The 21,651-nt window shown below is 43.4% G+C and overlaps 1 protein-coding gene across 1 annotated transcript in view; it reads right to left on the reverse strand.

Annotated features, from left to right (window-relative positions):
* Window positions 1-21,651, reverse strand: part of LOC144762755 (uncharacterized) — an 842,179-nt gene that overhangs the window by 329,011 nt on the left and 491,517 nt on the right. Inside the window, exon 24 of the mRNA XM_078648006.1 lies at window positions 14,753-14,815. Coding sequence (XP_078504132.1) covers window positions 14,753-14,815 — 63 coding nt within the window. The remainder of the gene's footprint in view (window positions 1-14,752; window positions 14,816-21,651) is intronic.

Here is a 21,651-nt window from a genome sequence, read left to right on the forward strand (position 1 = left end):
TTTCTTTGATATATAAGAAATTGATTAACGATCGAGTTGACCTGTTGGTGCACCTCAGAGAGGTCTGGACCAGTGACGGTCTAGAGCTGGATGACGAGGACTGGCAATCGGCGATATCCTCACCTAAGGAGGTCGCGATTCCGGCCCGTCTCCGACTCGTACAGCTTAAGATCCTGCATCGGATTTATGTGACCGGCCCTCGCCTGATTCGTATGGGTTATTCTGTGGATGGGTTGTGTAAGCGTGGATGCGGTTTAATTGGTACTTTCCTCCACATAATTTGGGAGTGTCCGGAAGTGGCAGTGTTTTGGAATCGAGTGCATGCTGTGATGGAGGAAGTCACAGGTGTGGCGCTGTTGCCTGAAGCCAGGCGTTGTTTGTTGAATGTTTGCGAACCGACTGATTATGATGTGGCGCAGACTCAGTGGGCGACTCTTGGGAATATGGTCGCCAAGAGAGATATTGCGCAGTTGTGGGGTTCCCAGAGACCGCCCACGATCTTGGCATGGAAGGAAAACATGGACTGGTGTACGTTTAGTGAGAAGACGGTGTATGTGGCTCGCGGCAGACCTAAGAAGTGGGGTAAAATCTGGGGTCAATGAAATTCCTACCGGGGTGATATATGTACACCTCCCCTCGCGGATATTCCGGATGTTCCTCTTTCCCCCTGACCCGACATTCCTAGTGTTGTTTAAGCCTCAATGTGTTATGACTCTGATTTCCCCTCTCCCCCCCCTCGCATTGATGATTTGTATTAAATTGTACTGCACTTTCCTACCTCCCTGAGCGCAAAAAAAAAAAAAAAAAAAAGAATCAAAGAGCCTCACTCTCTGGGCCAAAGTCACAAAAGTAGACTTAGACCTACAGTCTAAGTTTAGCTTTGTTAATTGGACTCTTAGACTTCAGGTCCAAGTTTACCTTTGTAAATTGGGCATTCTTTGTTGTACTAAAGTGATTAAAGTTTCGCTCGTGGGTCTACCAAGATATCTTGACATGTGTTGTAAAACACCGCTGACAACCTGCATGGGATAGAGGCCCTGCTTTGAGGCATTCCCTGGATTGCTGTCCCGACTTTGAGCAGTAGTTTGGGGCCTCCAGTTCCTTCAGACGTTCTGGCTGCATCCTGGTATAGCACTGGAAGTGTTTGCTTTAGATCACATCATCTATAGCTTGGATGTGATAGAGAATGGAGTAAACCATTTTCAAAAGTCAGAAGGATGTTCTTTCTTGCTATATGTGTTTTTTTTCTCTCATCCTAGATTTCCTTAATTAAATTCCAGGACTAGTCCAATTATAATTTGTAATCTAATATTCTTTTGGCTCCGCCCTCTTTTTTTAGTACTTCTTGCCAGTTTAGAGCATTTTTCTGTCTTTTCTCCAATTAGTACATTTTCTAGCTCTGCCCTGGCTTTCTATAGGCTGCAGCATATTCGGGCCAGAAGATAATTTCTATGTTGCTTTTCTACACTCCAAATTTAGGTACACAAGCCCTATTTCTTTGTCTCTGAACTTTCTCTGGAAGGCTGTGGTGTAGCAGCTTACCTTGTAGCACCACTTTTGCTGTGCCCTATGCAGTGCTGAGTGACAATTCCCCTTTGTCATTCTCGTCAAAATAATGGCGTATTGAGTCTGCTATAGCTCATGTAAGGGCTATATCTCTGAGCGTCACCTTGTTGAAGCTCCTAAATCTATTGTCAGTATATTTTGGTGTCATTATTGCCCTTGCATTAGTAGTATTGAGAACCCATCTAGCAGGACACCGAGTACCTAAGATAGTTTGTAGTGCTAAGCCAAAGGCTGATCTATTCAGTAAAAAGTAATCTATTCTGGAATAGTTCTTATTTACACTTGAGTTAAATGTATAGACTCTCTCTGTGCCATGATGTTTCTACACATGTCATATAGACTAAGGCCTCTATTTAGTGCTTCCAGGGTTTGTGCTGTGCTTTGTCTAGGCAGAAAAAGAAGAATGTGAGTGCAAGAGTAACTTTTAAACATTATTTATTATTACAAACACACTAAATATGTCTGAAAAGCCAGCCAAATTAATTATGGAAACATATATCTAAAATAACACATGAAACCATATATTGCCAAACCTAGTCATTAGCGTTGTTTTATTTTCCTTTGCATATTTTTTAATATACTCATTTTTCAACAAAGATTCATCATTATACATGAATCCACATTTTCCACAAAACACAAAACAATTATGGTCACTCTTGGCCTTTCCCAGGGATATTGTTTTTTACATCAAAATTCACATGTATAATATTGGTTCCATTCTTCCACCTTACTGTTTGGAAATCCAAGCACAAGATAATGTGTTGGGGCCACAGTCTTATTTAAGACTTTCTTATTCGATTCCCAATCCCAGGATAATTGATTCCTCATTTCCATCTGTGGATTGTTACTTCCCCCAGAACGGTAATGGTCAACACGTTTCAGCCTTCAAGATATTTACGGCCTCTTCAGGACTCGAGATAAAGGAATGATCAATTTATTATCTTTTGGTGCTGCCTCAGAGTTATGATTTCTTGTAAATCTGGGGCAGTGTCAAAAAGCCATGGATGTAGCTGGGAACACCCCCAGCAAAACCCATTGCACACCCCTTTAATGCAGAAAACTGTGTTAAAGGGAAAGATATTTACAAAGCAGTTTTAAGCCAAAAAAAGGCATAAGGGGGGTACCACGAGGAGAAATATCTTTCTTTCTCCTGTTTTTCCTTTTTCTATGTGTGCTGCACTTTGCAGCCACATAGAAAGAGGAAAAAGCCTGTTGTGATTCTTTCTGTCCAGGAAGGTTTCCCTTTTGCATAAAAATAATCATCCCCACAACACAGGCACCCTTGCACCATGGTGCAAAGGTGCCTGCGTTGGCGCATGGCAAGCACTGTGCGCCCGCGCAAGGGAAAAGAACAGGAATGCTCTGTATTTGACAGATACGCCACATTTCTGCCCTTTTCTTTTGCTGTAGGGCAGCGCAGCAGGAGCAGCCCTTTGGCAAAAACTCATAAAAGCTGCCCCTAGTTTTTCCTCATGGTGGTACATTGATATCAGAGTTTGACTCATTGGTGAAACATTAATGTCCTGGTTGGGGTCATCATCTTCCTCACATTTGACAATTAAATCAGCCAGATGTTTGGCTGGTCCAAACACACAATCAACCCCTGATTCCTCATCTTCTACTTGTACATCATTGTTCAGGAATTTAGTTGGAGGGGCTGACAAGACCTTGCTGGGAGATGTATAGGACTGTCACAGAATGGACAGAATGTCCATGGTAAACTGGGGTGCAGAGCAAGCAGACATACATTTGGTTCCCAAAGATAACTTTACTTTCAAGAATACTGACATTGATGGAGAATTCAATGAGGGAACTGTTGTCATAAAAGTCAGTTCTGATGATGTGGAAGTCTTCACTGACTTGGTGACCGCTGATAAGGAAATCGCCAATATGGGAAGATTAATCGGCGAGCAGTATGCAGACTGGGTCATAACAATGGAGGTCTTGTCGATAAGGATGTTTTCAATGATAAAGGGGAGCGATTTATCTCTATCAATGAATGATATGCACATGGTTTTTTGGCAGATGAGGCCAGTGCTGGTGTGGCTGTTGATGATGACTTTGACAATGGTGGGTTTGGCAGGGAATGGATAACCTCAGGCCACTTTGCGCTTTAGCCTCACACTTCTGGAAAAGTTTTAAAGATAATTACTTTGGAGCTGAGTTGTGGACAGACGAGGCTTTAAGGGGCAGTTTGGCCTTTCTAAGTCCAATTTACCCTGCTTTTTTAACATTGTTGTAGGAGCAGGAGAGGCACCTTGAACAATGTATTCCTCTTTTTTCAGGTATTAAAGGACCTTGCTTTCCCTATCTCAGTTGAATATTTACAGCAGATTTTGCACTCCTGAGGTTTCTGATACAAATATATGTAATATAAGGAGTTATTGTGTGGGTTGTAGGAAAATGGCTATTTATGTAGTGGTGACAATGTAAATGCACACCCTGCAAAAAGTCCAGACGACTCTTATTGGTTCACAGGGCTTACTTTAATAGTTCCAAGACCTTTCTTTGTGGTAGTGTGGTTGAGGAGCTTAGGCTTATCATAGAGGAGTGTTAAGCCTTTCTTGTATACACAGTCAATACATGGTTCACACACTCAATAGGGAATCCGAGACCAATTTATAAAATAAAGTAGATATATTATATAAAATTAGACACCAAGATCTTTAGGATACATAAAAAGTGACGCTCCGGGGGCGCACGAGGCTCATAAAAATGCCCCCAAGTGACTCGTAAAGTTACAGGGGGCACCTCTAAGGTGCCCTCTGGGTGCATGTGGTCATAAATCCGATACAGGCATCAGTATGGATTTATTAAGATGAGGTGTTTGATACCAAACGCCATCCTTTTCAGTCAAGCCATTATGTAGCTGGTTAACTAGTAACGACCAGTGCCTAGTACATACCTTTAAAATGGCTTCCTGATCACTTGCAATGCCTAGAAATGGAGCTAGTCATCACAGGGGCATATCTGCCCATGCAGATGTGCTGTCACAAGTAATATAATGCACCCTGTATTAGGGCTCTAAAGGCCTATTGCAGGGGAGACTTCCATATAGTAAATGCAATGTGTGTGGACACTGTACATGGGGGGTGTGCAACATTGTGTTTTCAGAATGGTTTGCACCGGTGAACAGCCTTTACAACGAAACTTTTACAACGCACTACCATTACGATGCAACTTTTACAACGCAAACTATTACAACGCATAGCGCTTGGGGGCGCTCTAGGTTAGGGAATAGGTTTAATGTACTATCCAACACCTTCCCTACTATCCACGGGGACTGGAGTTGGAATAGTAAATTAAACTATTCACTATCCAGCGCCCAAAAGCATTATGCGTTGTAATGGTATGCGTTGTAAAAAATGCGATGTAAAGGTAGGCATTGTAAAAGTATGCGTTGTAACGTCATACATCCGTTTGCACCATTTCTCACATCCTGAAATGGTTGTCTGCATGCAGTTTTTGAATATGTCCCTTAGGGTTCCATAATACATGCTGCAGCCCTTAGGGACCCTCTTTAGTACCCAGTCCCTGGGTACCATGGGTAACATTTACCAGGGACTTACAGGGGTGCTAAAGTCCGTACTGATTGGTTACAATCAACATTTGTCTTGTTTTAGGGAAAGAGCACTGAGGCCTCGTTAGGGGGGACTCAGTGCACTTCCAATCCAAAGCATAAGTACCACTGGGCAAAAAGTAGGGGCGACCATGTCAAAAAGAGGCGCTTTCCAACATGGGTCCTCAGCATGGAGACACCTTTTGCCAGAGGCTTCGGTGATTGCAGCCTGGAGAAGGGACAGTCTCCTGAGAACACTTTCATGGGAAAAATCTACCAAAAAGGTAAAGGAAATCCAGGAAGCTGGAATTCTAGTGAGAAGGGAAGGTTTGCTATCTCAAAGAAGAGAAATGAGGTGAGTTCAATGGAGACTCCCTGCATGCATGATTGACCAGTAGATATCTGAGCGATGGTGGTCTTTGTGGGAAGTCGAGTTCCGGTCACTTCCACCTCAATGGTTGGAATGTGGGTCTGTTTCAATGAGGCGGATGTGCTAATAGACTAATGATTGCTCATTTTCTCTGTAACTAATTGTTGTTCTGCTTGGATGTTCTATAGTACTGGAAACTCCCACCTCAATGAAGGGGAATGATTAAAACATGTTAATGAATTAAATATCAATGCTTGAGAACACTGGGCCAGATGAATACATGCATTAGCTGGTTGCAAATCCTTTGATGCAGTAAATCGCAGGGTTTGCGTCTAGTAAAAGTATTTTTCAAATATATTAAACTTATTTAGTGATTTGCTAACAGATTACCGAATTGCTAAATGGGTTAAGGAAACCATACTCAATCGGTATTTGGAAGGGCCATGCTTAGGACATTCCTTCCAAATACTGACTCCTTATGATATGTATCAATTATCTGTGACTGAAATCCAGTTGTAAAACTGTAACACTTTACTAAGATATCCCATACCATTTGTGAATGGTCCAAGGAAATTCGTTTAGGGGTAGGCAGAGGTTCATGGGACCACTGCCTACCCCTAAAAAAGTTTTCAAAACTTTTTATGCTGTCCTTTTTCCTTTGAGCCACCCATATTACAACAGTGGCCACACAAACATTTGTATATTCTTTCATATTACTAAAAAGCTCTTGTGAGCAAAAGGTCGCGCATGGTGTGTAAAATAAACCCTTGTGAAACAAACCCATTAAGGCTGAGATAAAAGTCCACATGAAATATATCTGACACATATAAAACACCTAGCCACAAAGCAGTGTACACGAATCAAGGTTTTCGCAGTGAGTAGTGAAGACGGACAGTATGGGCACTGGAGTAGTTATACAGCAGCAAGGGTGGAGATTTAAAACAAATAGGCAGGATAGCTAATGAAGGCATCACATGAAAGAATGGGAGGTATTGTCATAGGCAGATATGGGAAGGGTGGGAAGTGGAAATGCTTCCGCAACTAGGTGGTTCCACTGTGATAAGGTAATGCCTGAAGGTATGGAGTTCCAACTCAATCCAAAAGTAGAGAAGACATGAAGCCTGATGATTTGGGATGTAATGGTGTTCCATACGTCAGAGAATGGAAGGTAAACATCTGGTATTTAATCTTCTCCTTCATAGTCATAGTCAATTTTATTGTACGATTATTTAAAACTTTTAGAAGCGAGCAAAGCAATTAAGAATATTCAGCATACAGAGCAGTTAAAAAAACCTTATAATAAGAATAAACAGAGCTAAGTTCAGAATAAAAAAGATTCAGCTGAGCCGTGTTTTAGGAAGATAAAACAGAAAAAAGCAAAGACAGAAAAAAAAGCAAAGGGAACAACGGCTCATTTTTTTGGATCAATGCCCGTAAAATGGGACAGACCATTGACATGATTTAAGGAACAATGTGCAAAACGTGCAAAGCAAGGTCTCAATGTAGGGCGGACAGATCTGCAATCAGCACTAGGAAGAGACAAGTCACCAAATGATCTTGCTCTCTGACTGACCCAATATAGGACCAGCAGTGCAATTTAGAGAATACCAGTGCAAAGAGGGGTTGTGAACTATGGCATATTGTAAAAACACTAGACAATGCCAGTGCCAAGAAATGGAGTAGCGGATTTGGTCATTTAAAACAAAGTGCAAAAAGGCAATTATGGTAATGGGAAACCAGGTAGTAAGGAGCGGAATAGTCACTAAAGTGCTATGTGCAAATTGTGCTGGAACCATGACAAAACCCAGCTCGTTTGCAATGAACTGTGCTGGCAGTGATGTCATTAATCTGAGAAGTGAAGCATAAAGGGTGTAACATTTTTGGCTGGCTCAGCATAGCCCGATATTGAATATATGATGATAAATAGCACATATGTTAAAACAAATCTTCTCCATCCTGCATTTCTTTATTTCTAGTTAGAGAGGCTGCTGCTATGTGTCATGCAAGCTTCAAGGAAAATCTCAATCTTGGTCTCCAAGTATAGTGGGTGTCAGAGTTGACCACCTTGTAATGATATGTCTGGTTTTGCAAGAGATGGGCTGGGAAACATTTAATTGTTCCTGACCGTTGAATTACTAGCCAATATAGTAAATTCCCTAGGAGTGGCTTTTGATGAAGAGGAAATTAAAATTCCAAAATGGAAATTATGACTCTTGATTCGTTCACCACCATACCCGACCATGGTACTCTCATCTCTCTCAAATTGGCACCTTTGGCTTCTCCTGAAAAAACACAGCCGCATACTCCAGCTTCTCAAGAAATGTAAATTGATACTTGTATAGCGCACTACTCACCCGCAAGGGTCTCAAGGCGCTTGTACGAATACCGCTGTGGAACCCATCCTGGCTTTCCCTGTGAGGTGTCCACTCCTGGGCACCCCCAAGGTGGAGGCAGGCATCCTTAGCGCTGTGGGGGCCATTGCCTTACCTGGATCCACACAAACCTACCTACTGACCCACAGGACACCTTCTTTTCTCTGAGGTAAATTCATGATAGAGAATTCATCATTTAACCTCAAAAGCACTACCAGTCATTTCAGGCATACCACTCAGTGTTTCCCATGCAAGGCAGCATCTCCTACACAAGACTGAACTATTTCACCAGATATCAGTGGGCACAGATTTCTCTATATCCCTTTCCAGTCACGCACTTTGTCCCCCTGTCTCTATACATGCATCCATATTGTTTTGTCTTTGTGTAGTTCCCCTTGGAGCCCTACTCATCCTCAAATCTACACCAATAAGCTAGTGCCCATCGATATCCAGCACCTAATTATCTGAATAAACATTATTCAAATCTGGATATCAGTTTGCACTAACTAATGCTGGAACAAATCCAGAATTGTGAGTCAAAGGTAAGTCAAGTAGAAACAGTTTGATCATCATCATATGAAATTATAAGGTCTACCAGGATATTTCCAGAGTCATCTTCCTCCGTGGTCTGAAGCCTGACTTATGATCATGCAAGGGATGGTAAGCCTCATTATAGTGTTTGTAGTTTATAGAAATATAAAATTAAGACTCAGTCATTCAAAACCATGCTAGCCCTGACTTCGCCCATAGTCTCTCACAATCTGGACTTGCCAGTCAACTACCACCATTGGATTGACTCTCCTCTAGAGCAGATAGCTCCTCTCAAGAGTCATAAAAACTTCTGAGCCACCCGCTGCAAACCTTGGTTTGCGGAAAGCCTTTGACTTGTAGACTCGAAAGCAAATGGAGGCTCAACTACGCCTCATGGAAAAAGAAAATTACAAGCACTCCCTAATAACCTATAAAGACATGATCAGCAGGCTCAAAAGGAAATGGAGGATCAACTACAGCCTCATGGAAACAGAACATTACAAGCATTCCTTAATAACCTATAAAGACATGATCATCGGGGGAAAAACTATTTTCTTCACTAAGTTGAGTCATCCAAAAACTCTTCAAAGGAATTGATTTCCACAGTTAGAAAACTTACTAAAATTCCAGGAAACAAAAAGTACAAGACTAGTCAACTTTTCTGCAGCCCACTTCATTCTTTCAACAGTTTGCAACCCCTTTTCTGTCATCAGGGACTTTCTCTGGTGTTCGACGTGGCCAATCAATTGGGTGATTCCGGTTCATCTGCCTCACCTGCTTCATCTGGGCTTCCAATTGGTCCTTTAGACAGCCTGGTTGGTCATCTGTCTGTTTCTCACGATGTACCATCAGTAAGACATTATTCCGCCACATTGTCCACATTTTAGTCACTCCTTTCAGCGCAAGTCCTGAACTTACTTAACCAAATCAAGTCGGGTTCCCCCCTTGATCCATGCCCTCCTTAATCTTACATCTGGAACATCAGATTGTCTCTCTGCATCTCACAGATATCTTTAACCAGATGTTCAGCACTAGGTATTTTCCTACTAAGTGGAAGATAGCCTGTATCCTTCCTCTCCTTAAAAAGCCTAATATTGATACCACAGACCTGAACAACTATTGACCTATTTTGCATCTTCCGTTCCCTGCAAAAATCATTCAAAAAGATATTAACTTTGAACTAACAACTTTCTTCATGACTCATGGCCTCTTAAACTCCACCCAGTTGTCTTTAGAAGCCACCACAGCACCGAGTTAGCCTTGATCACCGCAATGGAACAAATCAGAAAGAATGTCAATGCAGGAGGTAATGCTGCCCTGATTTTATTAGATCGCTCAGCAGGATTCGATATGGTAAACAATGTTATCCTCCTAGATTATCTTGCCTCCATTGGAATTAGGGGGCAACCATGTACCATTCCTAAATCTTTTCTCACAGATCGAGAACAGTTCATTGGTCTTGATGAATACAACTCACACCCTTTTACTCTGCCCTGTGGTGTCCCTCAGAGGCTCTTCTTTGAGTCTTACCCGCTTTAACACCTACATGACACAACTGACTAAATTGATCCGGTCCTTCTGATTTTAGGTGGTATCCTACGCCGATGACACCCACATTGTGGTGTCAGTAGCCAGTGAACTGAAAAGCACCACCACTCTTTACCATTATTCCATGCTCCAGGTCAACAGATGGATGTCCCACAACTGAAGCTTAACTCCTGCAAAACAGAGGTTTTGTTGTTTGGCAGCACGGCATCTTTCTGGTCCCCAAGGTGGTTGCCACAGGAATATGGTTTGCTTCCCTCCCCAGCTACCAAGGTCAAGAATCTAAGGATTGCCTTGACAGTAAATTATCTTTTGAGGGTCATATAAACTTTATCACTTCAGATTTTTTATACATCATGAAGCGCCTAAGAAAAATCTTCCTGTATATTCTGCGGGATATACAGAAAACTGTGATCTGGGAGCTCAGTCTCTCAAAACACGTTTACTGTAAATCATTTTTACTAACATTCGGAAAAGATGCCTTAACAAACTACAGATTCTCCAAAATGCTGTGGCTCGCCTTCTTCCTGGCATTCCCAAACATAAGACGGTGCCCTCACCTCCATGGGCTTCTGGGTGAGAAGGGTATTGACTTCAAGGCTCGCTGTATCGTTTTTAAAGCACACCATGGCATAGGACCCGAATATCTCGGACAAAGCTTTCAGTGGTATATACCACCCAGATTTATTTCGCTCTGCTGTGGCCATTAACCTGGTTGCCCCTAAATTCAAAAAGTCTTCTTGGGTGAGAGGAGCTTCATGACCTGTACCACCAGACTATGGAACTCCCTCCCCCTCGATCTCAAAAAAGAGACTCAACTGATAGCCTTCAGAAAAGCCCTCAAAACCTGGCTTTTTAAGCAATAACATCTCTATCTTAATTCTCTCTGTGTCTTAGATAGCTACCCTCTTTTGCTGAGTTTTAGCACCTAAACATCTTAGGCTAGTAGAGTGCTTTAGAAATCTTATTTTCATTTAATTTCATAGCACGGGTTTTGTAATACACTTGATTCATTTGTCAAAGTCTTGTTGCAATCAATTTATTCACAAGTTTATGAAATGTGCAATTCAATAAACTGTTTTGCTATAATTTTATCTGACAGTTCCATTCTGCATTCTTCTTCCAGTTGTTATTTCCACATCTGTTTATGCAGGTATTTCAATGACGTTGTTACATGTGCATTATAATGCATCCTAAAGGAGGAAGTTTCTTCAGTGTAGACAGTTTTCCAAGCCTCTTAATCTTCATTTATTGTGGTAAAATGTTATATCAAGCTGAAGCATGTGGGTTTAATTTTTCTTCATGTGTTCCCTTTCCACCGTCCACTTTCACAGAGATCGCTTCATCAGTGTTGTTTCAATTTCTCTGCAAAACAATGGCATGGGTATTTTATGGTATCTCACTTATAAAATCAAATTCTCTACAGAATCAAGCTATGATTTTGAATGTATTTGGTCTGACATATTCCTGTATGTTACAATACTTTTAACATGGCTCTCTGGATATCACCAACATACTTGGTGCCAGCTTCATGGTAGAAGGCATTAAATCGCCTTAAACCACATCGGTTTATGTTGGCTTAGCCAATGCAGTGACAGAAAATGTCTGTACTAGATAAAAGTATGGAGATTTTATTAATGGCTGCATTAAAGGTATACTTATAAATGAGCATATTCACAGGTCACAAAGAGCTCTTCAGACAACGCAGGTATGGCCCACAAAAATATAAAACTTAGTAGACTTCATGAAAGTTAAGAAAGTTGCAGGGCTTGAATTACTAAGGACCTCATAACAAGTGAGATGGCTCGGCTGCCAAACCACCATTACAGCTGCTGCTAAATTTAAAGATGCCTTCATCTGTCAAGGACACCCCTACCAGTAGAAACACCCCCGCTCTTGGTGGAAAACATCGGAAACTGTTGTCACATGAGTCAGAACTAGAACAAGACATTGGATTGTCCATCCTTTATCAGGTGGTACATCAGAAATCTTCCCTGTGAGTGTACAAAATGTTCAAATAGTGGTCCTGATATCCATAGAATACCATCTTCCCCACAGTAAATGAGGTGAGGAATGCAGAGGTGAGTGAGCTAGGGATTTTTTTTTCTTTGGCAGATATCTCAATATCACCTACTTCCAAGAGACCAACTAAGTTCTTTCAACAGAGTAAAGGAAGGAGACATGGAAAAATAAGAATATTCCTGTGCATTCACATTGGCACACAAGACGCCAAACGTAGCCCTTGACCAATGTTATTCAAGTCATGGTATGAGGCTGGCCTTGGATTGGAAGATACACAATTATATTACTGGGCGGCCCAACTGCCTGTCCATAATGACTGGCTGGATGTTGAGATGACACTAGCAATTTCTAGGGTAAGCAGCTATACAATGCTGAAAATAAACTAAAATCAGAATTCAGGAAGGGATCACATGTGACAGCTAAAGGATTTATTAAAGAAAGTAATCATTGAAGTAAAAAAAATAGTGAACACAAGTGGGTAAAATAGAGAAGTGGGTAACAAAGTTTCACCTGTTAGTTTCTGCACAAAAGACCTATCCACAAAAATAATATAGCATCATCTCACTTTTTATGTTGAAGAGATGTGTAGTGGAATCTCATCCTGTATTGCTGGTAAAAGAACATTATACAGATTCTCCTAATCTAGATAAATATTGTGTTCCTCCTTAGTGAAAGCAAAATGTTTTCCGATCCAGCGAGTGAAATAAAAGTGAGCAATAGCCAACCCGTTTTGTTACCTGAGAAACCTTTTCAAGGCTGTGAGAGAACAGATATGAAGTTCGGACCGATACCTTAATTTGAACTATAATGAGGATGCGAAAAAAAAGATGCCACCTCATTCAGTTCTAGAGTATAAAGATCTAATTGTGTGAAAAGCCCACAATCCAAAGTGCATACATTTGCAGAAAATAGTGCGCTTAAAGTGCAAGCATGGAATCTAGCATTAAAAATTATTGGTTTCACTATCACGTGTTGGAGTAGAAAATCACGTTTACCGTTATTGATAAGAAAAACCAAACATGACACTTTCGGAGAGGAAAATAAATAGGCGTGCGTCACATTATAGAAAGGACGATGAAAACACATAATTTTAGTTACTACATTGTAAAAACATGCAGAAAAAGAGTAGTATAGAAAATATAATTCGTATAGGTAACATAGGTTATGATTTACTAAAGAAAAGAACTATATAAAAATAACGTGTTAGAAAAAGTGTGCAAATGATGAACTCTCATGTTATAAAGTTTACTTCTAATCGTTTCTGAATATCATTTATATGAAAGAATAATAATATTTAGGAAATGGTATGATTAATCCTGATTATGACAGTCAATTTTACTAAAATCTACTTCTCTGTGTGTGTAACCATGTGCTCTGAAAATGACAAAAGAAAAGTAGACGCTACACATTTCTATTAGATGATGCTTCAGTGAAACTTATAGAGAATGTATTTAAACTATATAACAAGCTTATTAATTTGAAACAACATTATAAATGTGTGATTTGAAATGTATTTACATGTTGGTAGATACAAAAAAGTTATACGTACCCTATATTGACACGTATTATATGTAATCCTACTAAATGTTCCTAAGTACTTCAGAAGTTAACGGGAAAACATGCCAATTTATGGATGTATGTTTATAATTCTATATACTGCGTTATATTAGCCTAAATTAATGAGGGCCTGTATACATTTACAAAGTTTTCTGTCTTGCTAAGCTCAATGTCTGTGAGAACTTTCTCCAGTGTGACAAATTATGTGCAACAGTGTATTTTCCTTATTGAGTTAACATGTAGTGAACAAAAGCTGTAGCTACAATTATGTTAACATTTCAGGACATCTGCCTGGGAAACTGTCCTCTTGAACTTTCTCCTATGCTCTAGCTAAAGGAGCATTGTCTAACGTTTCACATACTGGATGGCTTAAAGACTGCGTAATTGTCCCACCTATGTTTTCTGCATTTTGTGTCTTCTTTATGGCGCCTGATACACACTTCTTATGAACTGATAAATAGACTGAGTGATTACGAACTGCTAACGGGGATTTACAGAACCTGCCTGGAAAACAAACTAGCCTGATGCGGACTCATCTGGCTTTTTCCCAGAACTGACGCATATGCTATATGCACGTGTGATCTTTTCCTTCGGGGACTACTCAAACTAGCACAATTGACCTTTCTTTATTTGTCTTATTTCCCTATGCGGTCTATTGATGCACTTACCTTTTCACAACTAAACTAAATGTACTACTTTGACTCAGCTGTCATGATTTATCCTTATATGAGTGAAGATGCATTTCACATTTGGGTTTATTAATGACTAGGGGAGATCCTATTAAAGAGATCTCAGAGCATCAAATTCCAATGTTATTATTCTGTATAGCTTTAGCTGAACTCTTGGTATGTTTGATTTTGGCTTGCCTACATTTCCTCAGGAAATTTGGGCTTGCAGAGGTCATTTTCTACCTTTATATTATTGTCTTGTGAGTATTCTACATGAGCTTGATATCCACTTTGTAATTCAGTTGTCCAATTCCTGGTCCTTGCAGGATTACTGTTGAGAACCTTTAAATCCAACCTCTCTCTGCATTTAGCAAGGTCCATCAGAGGACCAAGAGTGGTAAGTTCATTATAGATACTCACATTTTCCGCTAGTTTTGGGGCTCAGTAAATGCTACAGCACATGCATATTGAAGGTTTATTGGTATAGGGTCTTGCCCTAGTTTCCTTATGCTCATTTATGTAGCTGAAACAAATATATCATTATAAAGTATGCAGGTCTTACTTTTTCTCAGATATTTCTTTTCCACCTTTGGCTTCCTCTTCTCTGTAATGAATCTTACATTTACTACGGCAGTGACCACAAACGAAACTATGACTTTGAATGCATTTATCCTTGAATGTATTGCTGGATATTACAAACAAATATACTTTCCAGGTCTTTGGATGACAGATTGATATCAATACAATTTCAGGACTTGGATGTTGTGGTGGAAAGTGTTGGCCATTATTTAAAAATGTGTATTTTTGTGTTTTGTAGAAGGCATGTGCCTGTAGGGAGTTGGGTGGTGGCCCAACCTATTTTTCCTGGGAATTTTGAACATTTTGTGCTGGGCATTATGGATCTTTGTGGCTTTAGATGGGTTGGCAACCAGAGCTTTGCTTGAATTTAGAATTTTTCTTTTACTGCACAGAGGGGGTCATTATGATGGCGGATTTTCCGCATACTCCGGGCCGGCAGAAGCCACCGCCGGGCCGGAGTATGCAGGAAATCCGCCGAGGAGGCCTGAAAGACCCACCGCCAAATCAGGATGGCTGGTGGGTCTCACAATGTGTCCGCCTCTTTTCCGCCGCGGTCGGAAGGCGACCACGGCGGAAAAGCACTAACATGGCTGGCGGTGTCTATCAGACACCGCCAGCCATATTAGGATGTAGGGAAAGTAATGCTTTTCCGCGGCGGCTTTTCCGCCGTGGAAAAGCATACGGACAATCACTTTGGGGGCCCGTTGCGGGCCCCCTGGGTGAAGGTTGCGTGGGGGGTGCACATGGGGGGTACCTATGGTACCCCCCTGCCTTTGCGTGCACGAAGCGGCAGGCACCGCGCGGTGCCTGCCGTTTGTGCATGCAAATGCACAGCTTTCGTTTTTTACATTGCGGCGGGTGCTGCTTCAAGCAGCACCCGCCGCAATGTAAAACATACAGGATGTGACCGCCAGGGTGGCGGTCACATCCTAATTGCCATGGAGGGACCGCCGCTGCCCATGCGGACGGTCCCTCCTACTCAGGGGTGGCGGACGGACGCAAGTCCGTCCGCCATCCTAATCGGCCCCAGAGTCTGGAGTCTGTGAGTGACTTGTGGGGCCCAAATATTTTTCCACACATTTTGCTGTGATTGCTAAAGGCCAGGGGGGCTGTGGGAGACTTGGAGAAGTTTTGCGTTTTGAATATAAATGTAGGCACTTTTTGCTTCTTTCCACACGAATGAACACATCACAAGGGGAAACACTGCACTTATCCTCTACTGACCCTTCCTGCTCATCTCGATTGGCTCAAACAGAGACAATGGTGCCTTTAATCGCTGTGGTACTGGGGCCTATCTAACTGCTGGGCCCAAAACCGAACACCAAGTACAGCAGTTTGACACATGGCCCTCAGGATAGCTAACCAGGGCGGTCCACGGATTACAGAGGGAGTTGGTGCGGGGTAGAGACTCAAAACTAAATCAAGCAAATAATACCTGTTAATAACGTATTGTCCAGTTAGTGTTTTACTTGAAAAGCAAGAAAAAACTTCATTCATGATACACACAGCTAAATACTATTTATGAAACGCAGAGAGCACAAATAATGCTCACAGTTATCCCTACATTGGAGGCTCAGCCAGTACTAGTGTGCTCCCAAGCGCCTATAAATAAGAATATCGTAAAGACAAGGTCAGTGTGAAATCTAACATATTGCCCCTGGGTAAACAGTGGGATATTATTTCTAGGCATGTAGCAAAGATACAATGGTTATCTAGAAATTCAAATTGCCCAAAAGTCAGACAGAGACACTGGCTGTAACTGTTGGCTAGAAAGTGTGATTATATTCATCTGCGCAAGAAAGAAGGGGAGAGGATGGACTGACTCAGCCCAACCCTGCCAAAGACCCTTGCTCCTCTGCTGCACACAGGCACATTGCTCAGAGTTTGGGAATGCAAAGCTGCTTGGACACAGCAAACACTCCACCTTGGCTGGGGAGGAGGGAATCTGCTTTTGTGGATCTTAAAAGTCATGTCCCCTCCATCAAACAAAAAAAGAGCTCATACCAGGTCACAGAGATGATCTTGTTGAAGGTACAGATGACACCGATGAATGTGGCTGTGTTCCTTCATAAATGTGGCTGTGTTCCTTCATATTGCCTAACTGTTACAGGTAATCTGCTGGCTTGAGGTAAAATTGTCGATTGAAGCTGCAATTTTTGCTAGCACCAAACTATCCAAGGCACTTTGTGGTCTGGTCTGTCTGTCATAGATGTGGGGGTTTCGCTGCAAATCTCTGCAAATGGGTCAGCTGGAAACTCCTCACGGAGAGCCAAAACAAAGGGATGAAAGAGAGGGAGGCTTCCTCACACATCTACCGCAACCTATTAAGAATAACATCTCTGGGGAAGAATGGAGCAGTAAGGGGGCAAGGACTGTCCCTGTACTTCAAAGGTGACATCTGTTTCAGTAATTTGCGGGCAGCTGAAGCCGTGGGACTGAGCCTCGAGCAGGCTTCCACAAAACACTTGCACTGCTGATTGATGGATCGGGATTGGGGACCTTGTTGAGGGGCGAGGGAATCAATGGGTGCAAATCGAATATAACAGAATCTGGGGGGCCGTTGCCCCCCTTCCCCCTTTTTCCTGCTGGTGGCAACGTATGGACAGGGGCAGGCAGCATGGACATGGGCAAAGACAAGGGGAAGAAGCCGACTCCCAAACCAACCTGCATGGTCACCCGAGCTCCAATGGCTTTATTCAGGTCGTGACAACCTTGTCAGAGGGAGACCTAGCCACCATCCTTCAGGCCATATGTACCTCTAAGGACTCAGTCAAAACTAAAATAGGGGACATACGCGTGGACGTTGCTCTCAATCGACAAGACCTCCGAAAGGCGACAGCCCGGATCACTGAAGTGGAATCCCGAATCTCGAAGGTTGAAGGTGATATAGCGACGATGAGGGCCCAAGTAACATGTCTGTTGTCCCACATGGCAGAATTTTATAGGAGGGTAGAGGACTCCAAAAATCACTTCCGTAGGAACAATCATCACTTCTTGGGCCTACCAGAGGGGGCGGAACCGCCCCAGGTGGCCCTCTTTATTGAAAACTGGATCAAAACTTGAGTGACTGTCCACATGGTTTGTAGTGGAATGGACCCACTGCAACCTGGCACCTTAACCGCCCCCTGAGCCTCCGCACAGAACAATCATAGTACGCAAATTCAATTTTAAAGACAGGGATGCTATTTTACAGGGGGCATGTTCTCAAACAGACCTCTCTTATTAAGGTACTAAAGTAATGATTTTTCCGGCTTATACGAAAGAAGACCAAGCTCAACAGACATCCTTCATGGTGGTTAAACAGAAACTGCAGGCACGGAATTTTTCATAATGACTCCTGTTTCCAGCCCACCTCAGAGTAATCCTGAATAACAAGAGTCACTCTTTCGAAACCCCAGAAGAGGCCTGGACGTGGGCTACTGAATGACCCTATCGAGAGAGACAGCAACGTCTCTGAAACAGCGTAACACCCACACCAAAGTGGCCAAGTCATCAGGTACACAGAGGAGGAGTAAGCGATCCCAGAGGCACCGGTCTGACCCTGTCAAGATAACCGGGAGTTGCACATAGAGGAGTACCCACATTCCTTGCCGGGGTCAAGCGAAATGGAAACTCGCAGCAGAAGGGACCGGAGGAAAGAACGTCGCAGAGGGGCTCTCAGCCCGCACGATCAGAGACTCCGGTGAAACAGACCTCTCTCGCAGGCCAGTGATATAAGATGCTAGATACAAGTGCGAGTGAGCACAGGGTCGGCTTTTAAAGCACGCTTTAATAATTTACATTAATGAGACTTGACATATCCTGCACAATGGAGGGGTCCACTACTGCGTCTTCCATCTGTAATGCTTACATCTGTTCTAATTGTTCGAGTTAGGGTGACAGAAGTTTCAGGTCAAGAAGTATTGGGAGGGGGGATGGTTGGGGGGATTGTTCAGGGGATTTTCTGTTCTAAGTTTTTGCACTCTACTCAGTTCGCATTTACATCAGTCACACATGACCTCTATTCTACGTTACATGCTCGGCTGCCACTGAGAACTCCCCGCGCTCCACTAATGGGCTTGACAGGCACAGACCCACGTGCACCGGAGTACACCACCCACTGCTCTTATAATGATACCACTAATGGCACCCCCCTCCACTGGCAGACGCCCTGCGTATCCATTCCTGGAAGGGTTATGGTCTCTTAGATAAGGTGAACAGTGCCACAGTCCTGAAATATGCACAACGCTCAGCCCCCGGGATCCATATACTACAGGAAACCCACCTCTTGGTCACCCAATGCTCCTTTCTAGCCTGCCAGGATATTTTAGGGTATACCATGCGGGGTTGGCACGGGGATCTCGGTGGGTGGCAATTCTCCTCCGTTGTACTCCGTTGTTCCAATCACGGTGTCACAGAGAACACTGGATCCCTAGAGCCGCTTCCTAGCTCTCACATGGCAGATGGAGAGATACACCCTTAACGTAGTAACAGTGTATATGCGCCCCACACTCCTAGAGACCTCTCTTAAAGATCTTGCGGTCCTGTCGACATCCCTTCCCCAGGACCAACGGTGATAAGAGGGGATTTCAGTGCTGGTATGGACCCGGCCAAAGATGCTACCGGGACCCCCTCTTCTAGCAGACGTTTGGGTGCCTGACAGCTATTGGAATGGGCCTCCCAACCCTATGCCCATCTTTATACTCACAATTCTGCAGCCCGCCATTCCCATTCTCGCATTTACATGATGTTCATGGCTGACCCTGATTGCAGCATTGTAACAGAAGTCTAGGCCTTTGCTCAAGGGCTCTCTGATCATTTGCCAATACTCCTCTCTATGGGAGGGTCCTCTGACTTACTGCGCTCAGTCTGGTGCCTGAACGCCTGATTCTTATAGGACAGACAATGTAGAAAAGCCTTAAAAGAGGTGATCACACAATATTTTCAACGTAATGAAGGTACTGTACGGTCACCAGGCACACTGTGGGCGGCAGGTAAAGTCACCATCAGAGGTTTCGCTCGGGGGTATGTTAAAGCAACGCGCCAGACCAGGGAAGAGTGTCTCTCCCACCTGGAGGCTCTGGTACTCCGCTTGGGGTGCAAAATAGGCGCGACAAGCGACAGCACAGACGCCCGCCAGCTTGAACTCATATGGGAAGAGATTAGTCACATCTTGGAATCAGCCAAGCAAATGTGGAGGTCCTCTATGGCCCGCATTTATTCCTGGGGGGACATAACGGTAAGCTTTTATGTTGGCTGGCCTCCCGCCCCTTTAGCGGACCGGATAATTCCCGAAAATATTGACACTAACGGGAGCACCCATCAGACCTCGGCGGCCATAGCCCAAACCATTGCAACTTATTACGAATCCATTACTCCTGCGCCCAGACTCCAAAGGTGAGAGAGGCCACTGCCTTCTTATGGGACATCCTACTCCCACGACTATTGGAGGCAGATGTTCGGGCTCTTGAGCAACCCATTACAAAAGAAGTGGAACAAGCCATACTAGCGCTAGCCGCTGGTAAAACACCAGAACCAGATGGTTATCCGGCGGAATACTACTCAACATTTAGAGAGATTCTAACTCCACACCTCCACCCCCTATGCATTGAAGCAATAGAGTCGGGAGGCTTCCCGAGAGGCATTGATATGGCTACGATTGTGGCCATATTGAAGGCAAACCCACATTCTACCTCCAGTTCGGACTACAGACCGATTTCCCTTATTAATGTGGAAGTCAAAATATATGCCACAATTCTGGCGGTCCACCTCAAGCAAGTGCTTACCGTCTTGATACACCCCGACCAATTAGGCTTTATGCCCCATCGTAGCACACAACACGGCCTTAGACAATTGCACGTGGCGCTAGCCCATCTGCTTCTCTTGTCGCCGTACATGGCTCTTCTCTTCTCTAGATTTTGAGAAGGCCTTTGATTTGGTAGATTGGCACTACCTGGAGGAAGTACTGCACAGGGCAGGGATCGGACCATACTTTAGAGGGCTGGTGAGAATATTATACTCTAACCCGTCGGCTCGGTCTTGATTAATGTGACCCTCTCATGAGAGTTCTTGATTCGGAGTGGGACGAGACAAGGCTGTCCCTTGTCCCCCTTTCTCTTCGCCCTAGAGATTGAACCCTTCGCTCGTCTCATTAGAGGAGATGCCCAGATCCAGGGCTGGTGGTGGAATGCATCCCACAGCAACCACATTGCCTTGTACACGGATGACGTATAGGGCCTCTGGTTCAACCCGGCTAAGTCATTACTGGGACTGGCAAACCAGCATCCCCATCTGACGACTTAGATTTCGTTAACAGGGCATCTAGGTAGCGCATCACCCAGAGCTGACCTGGGCCCTCAATCTGATCCCCCCTAGTGAAGAAAGCCAAAGAGGATCTGACAAAAATGGCAAACCCTGCAATAAAACCCAATGGGGAAAACTGCACTATATAAAATAATGGTACTACTGCGCTTCCTTAACATAATGCAAAACCTCCTGCTTCATCTCCCACGCCAATGGTTTCAATCCATGGACGCACTACTGAAATCGTTCCTCTAGGGACAATCTAGGCCAAGAGTGTCATTAAACCGCTGTCAAGGGGCATCATATGATGGGGGTTTAGGCACGACAAATCTTTACCTATACTACCTTGTGACGCGGCTTCTGATAATCAACGAATGGTTCACAGGGGGATGGTCAGATCTGGCATATCAACTGGAGCTTAACGAGGTGGTGTTCCCACGGATTCATGTGATGCTTTATGGCTCACCCATTTCACACACCATCCCAACGATTACCAGAACGGTTCTCCTAGCATGGCGAGCAAAACTCCAATTTACTCATTGGGAGACCAAACTTACACTCCAGACCCCATTGTGGCAAGGTACCTGGATCGGGGAAGTC

Source organism: Lissotriton helveticus, chromosome 6 (assembly GCF_964261635.1).
Source record: "Lissotriton helveticus chromosome 6, aLisHel1.1, whole genome shotgun sequence".
Lineage (NCBI taxonomy): Eukaryota > Metazoa > Chordata > Amphibia > Caudata > Salamandridae > Lissotriton > Lissotriton helveticus.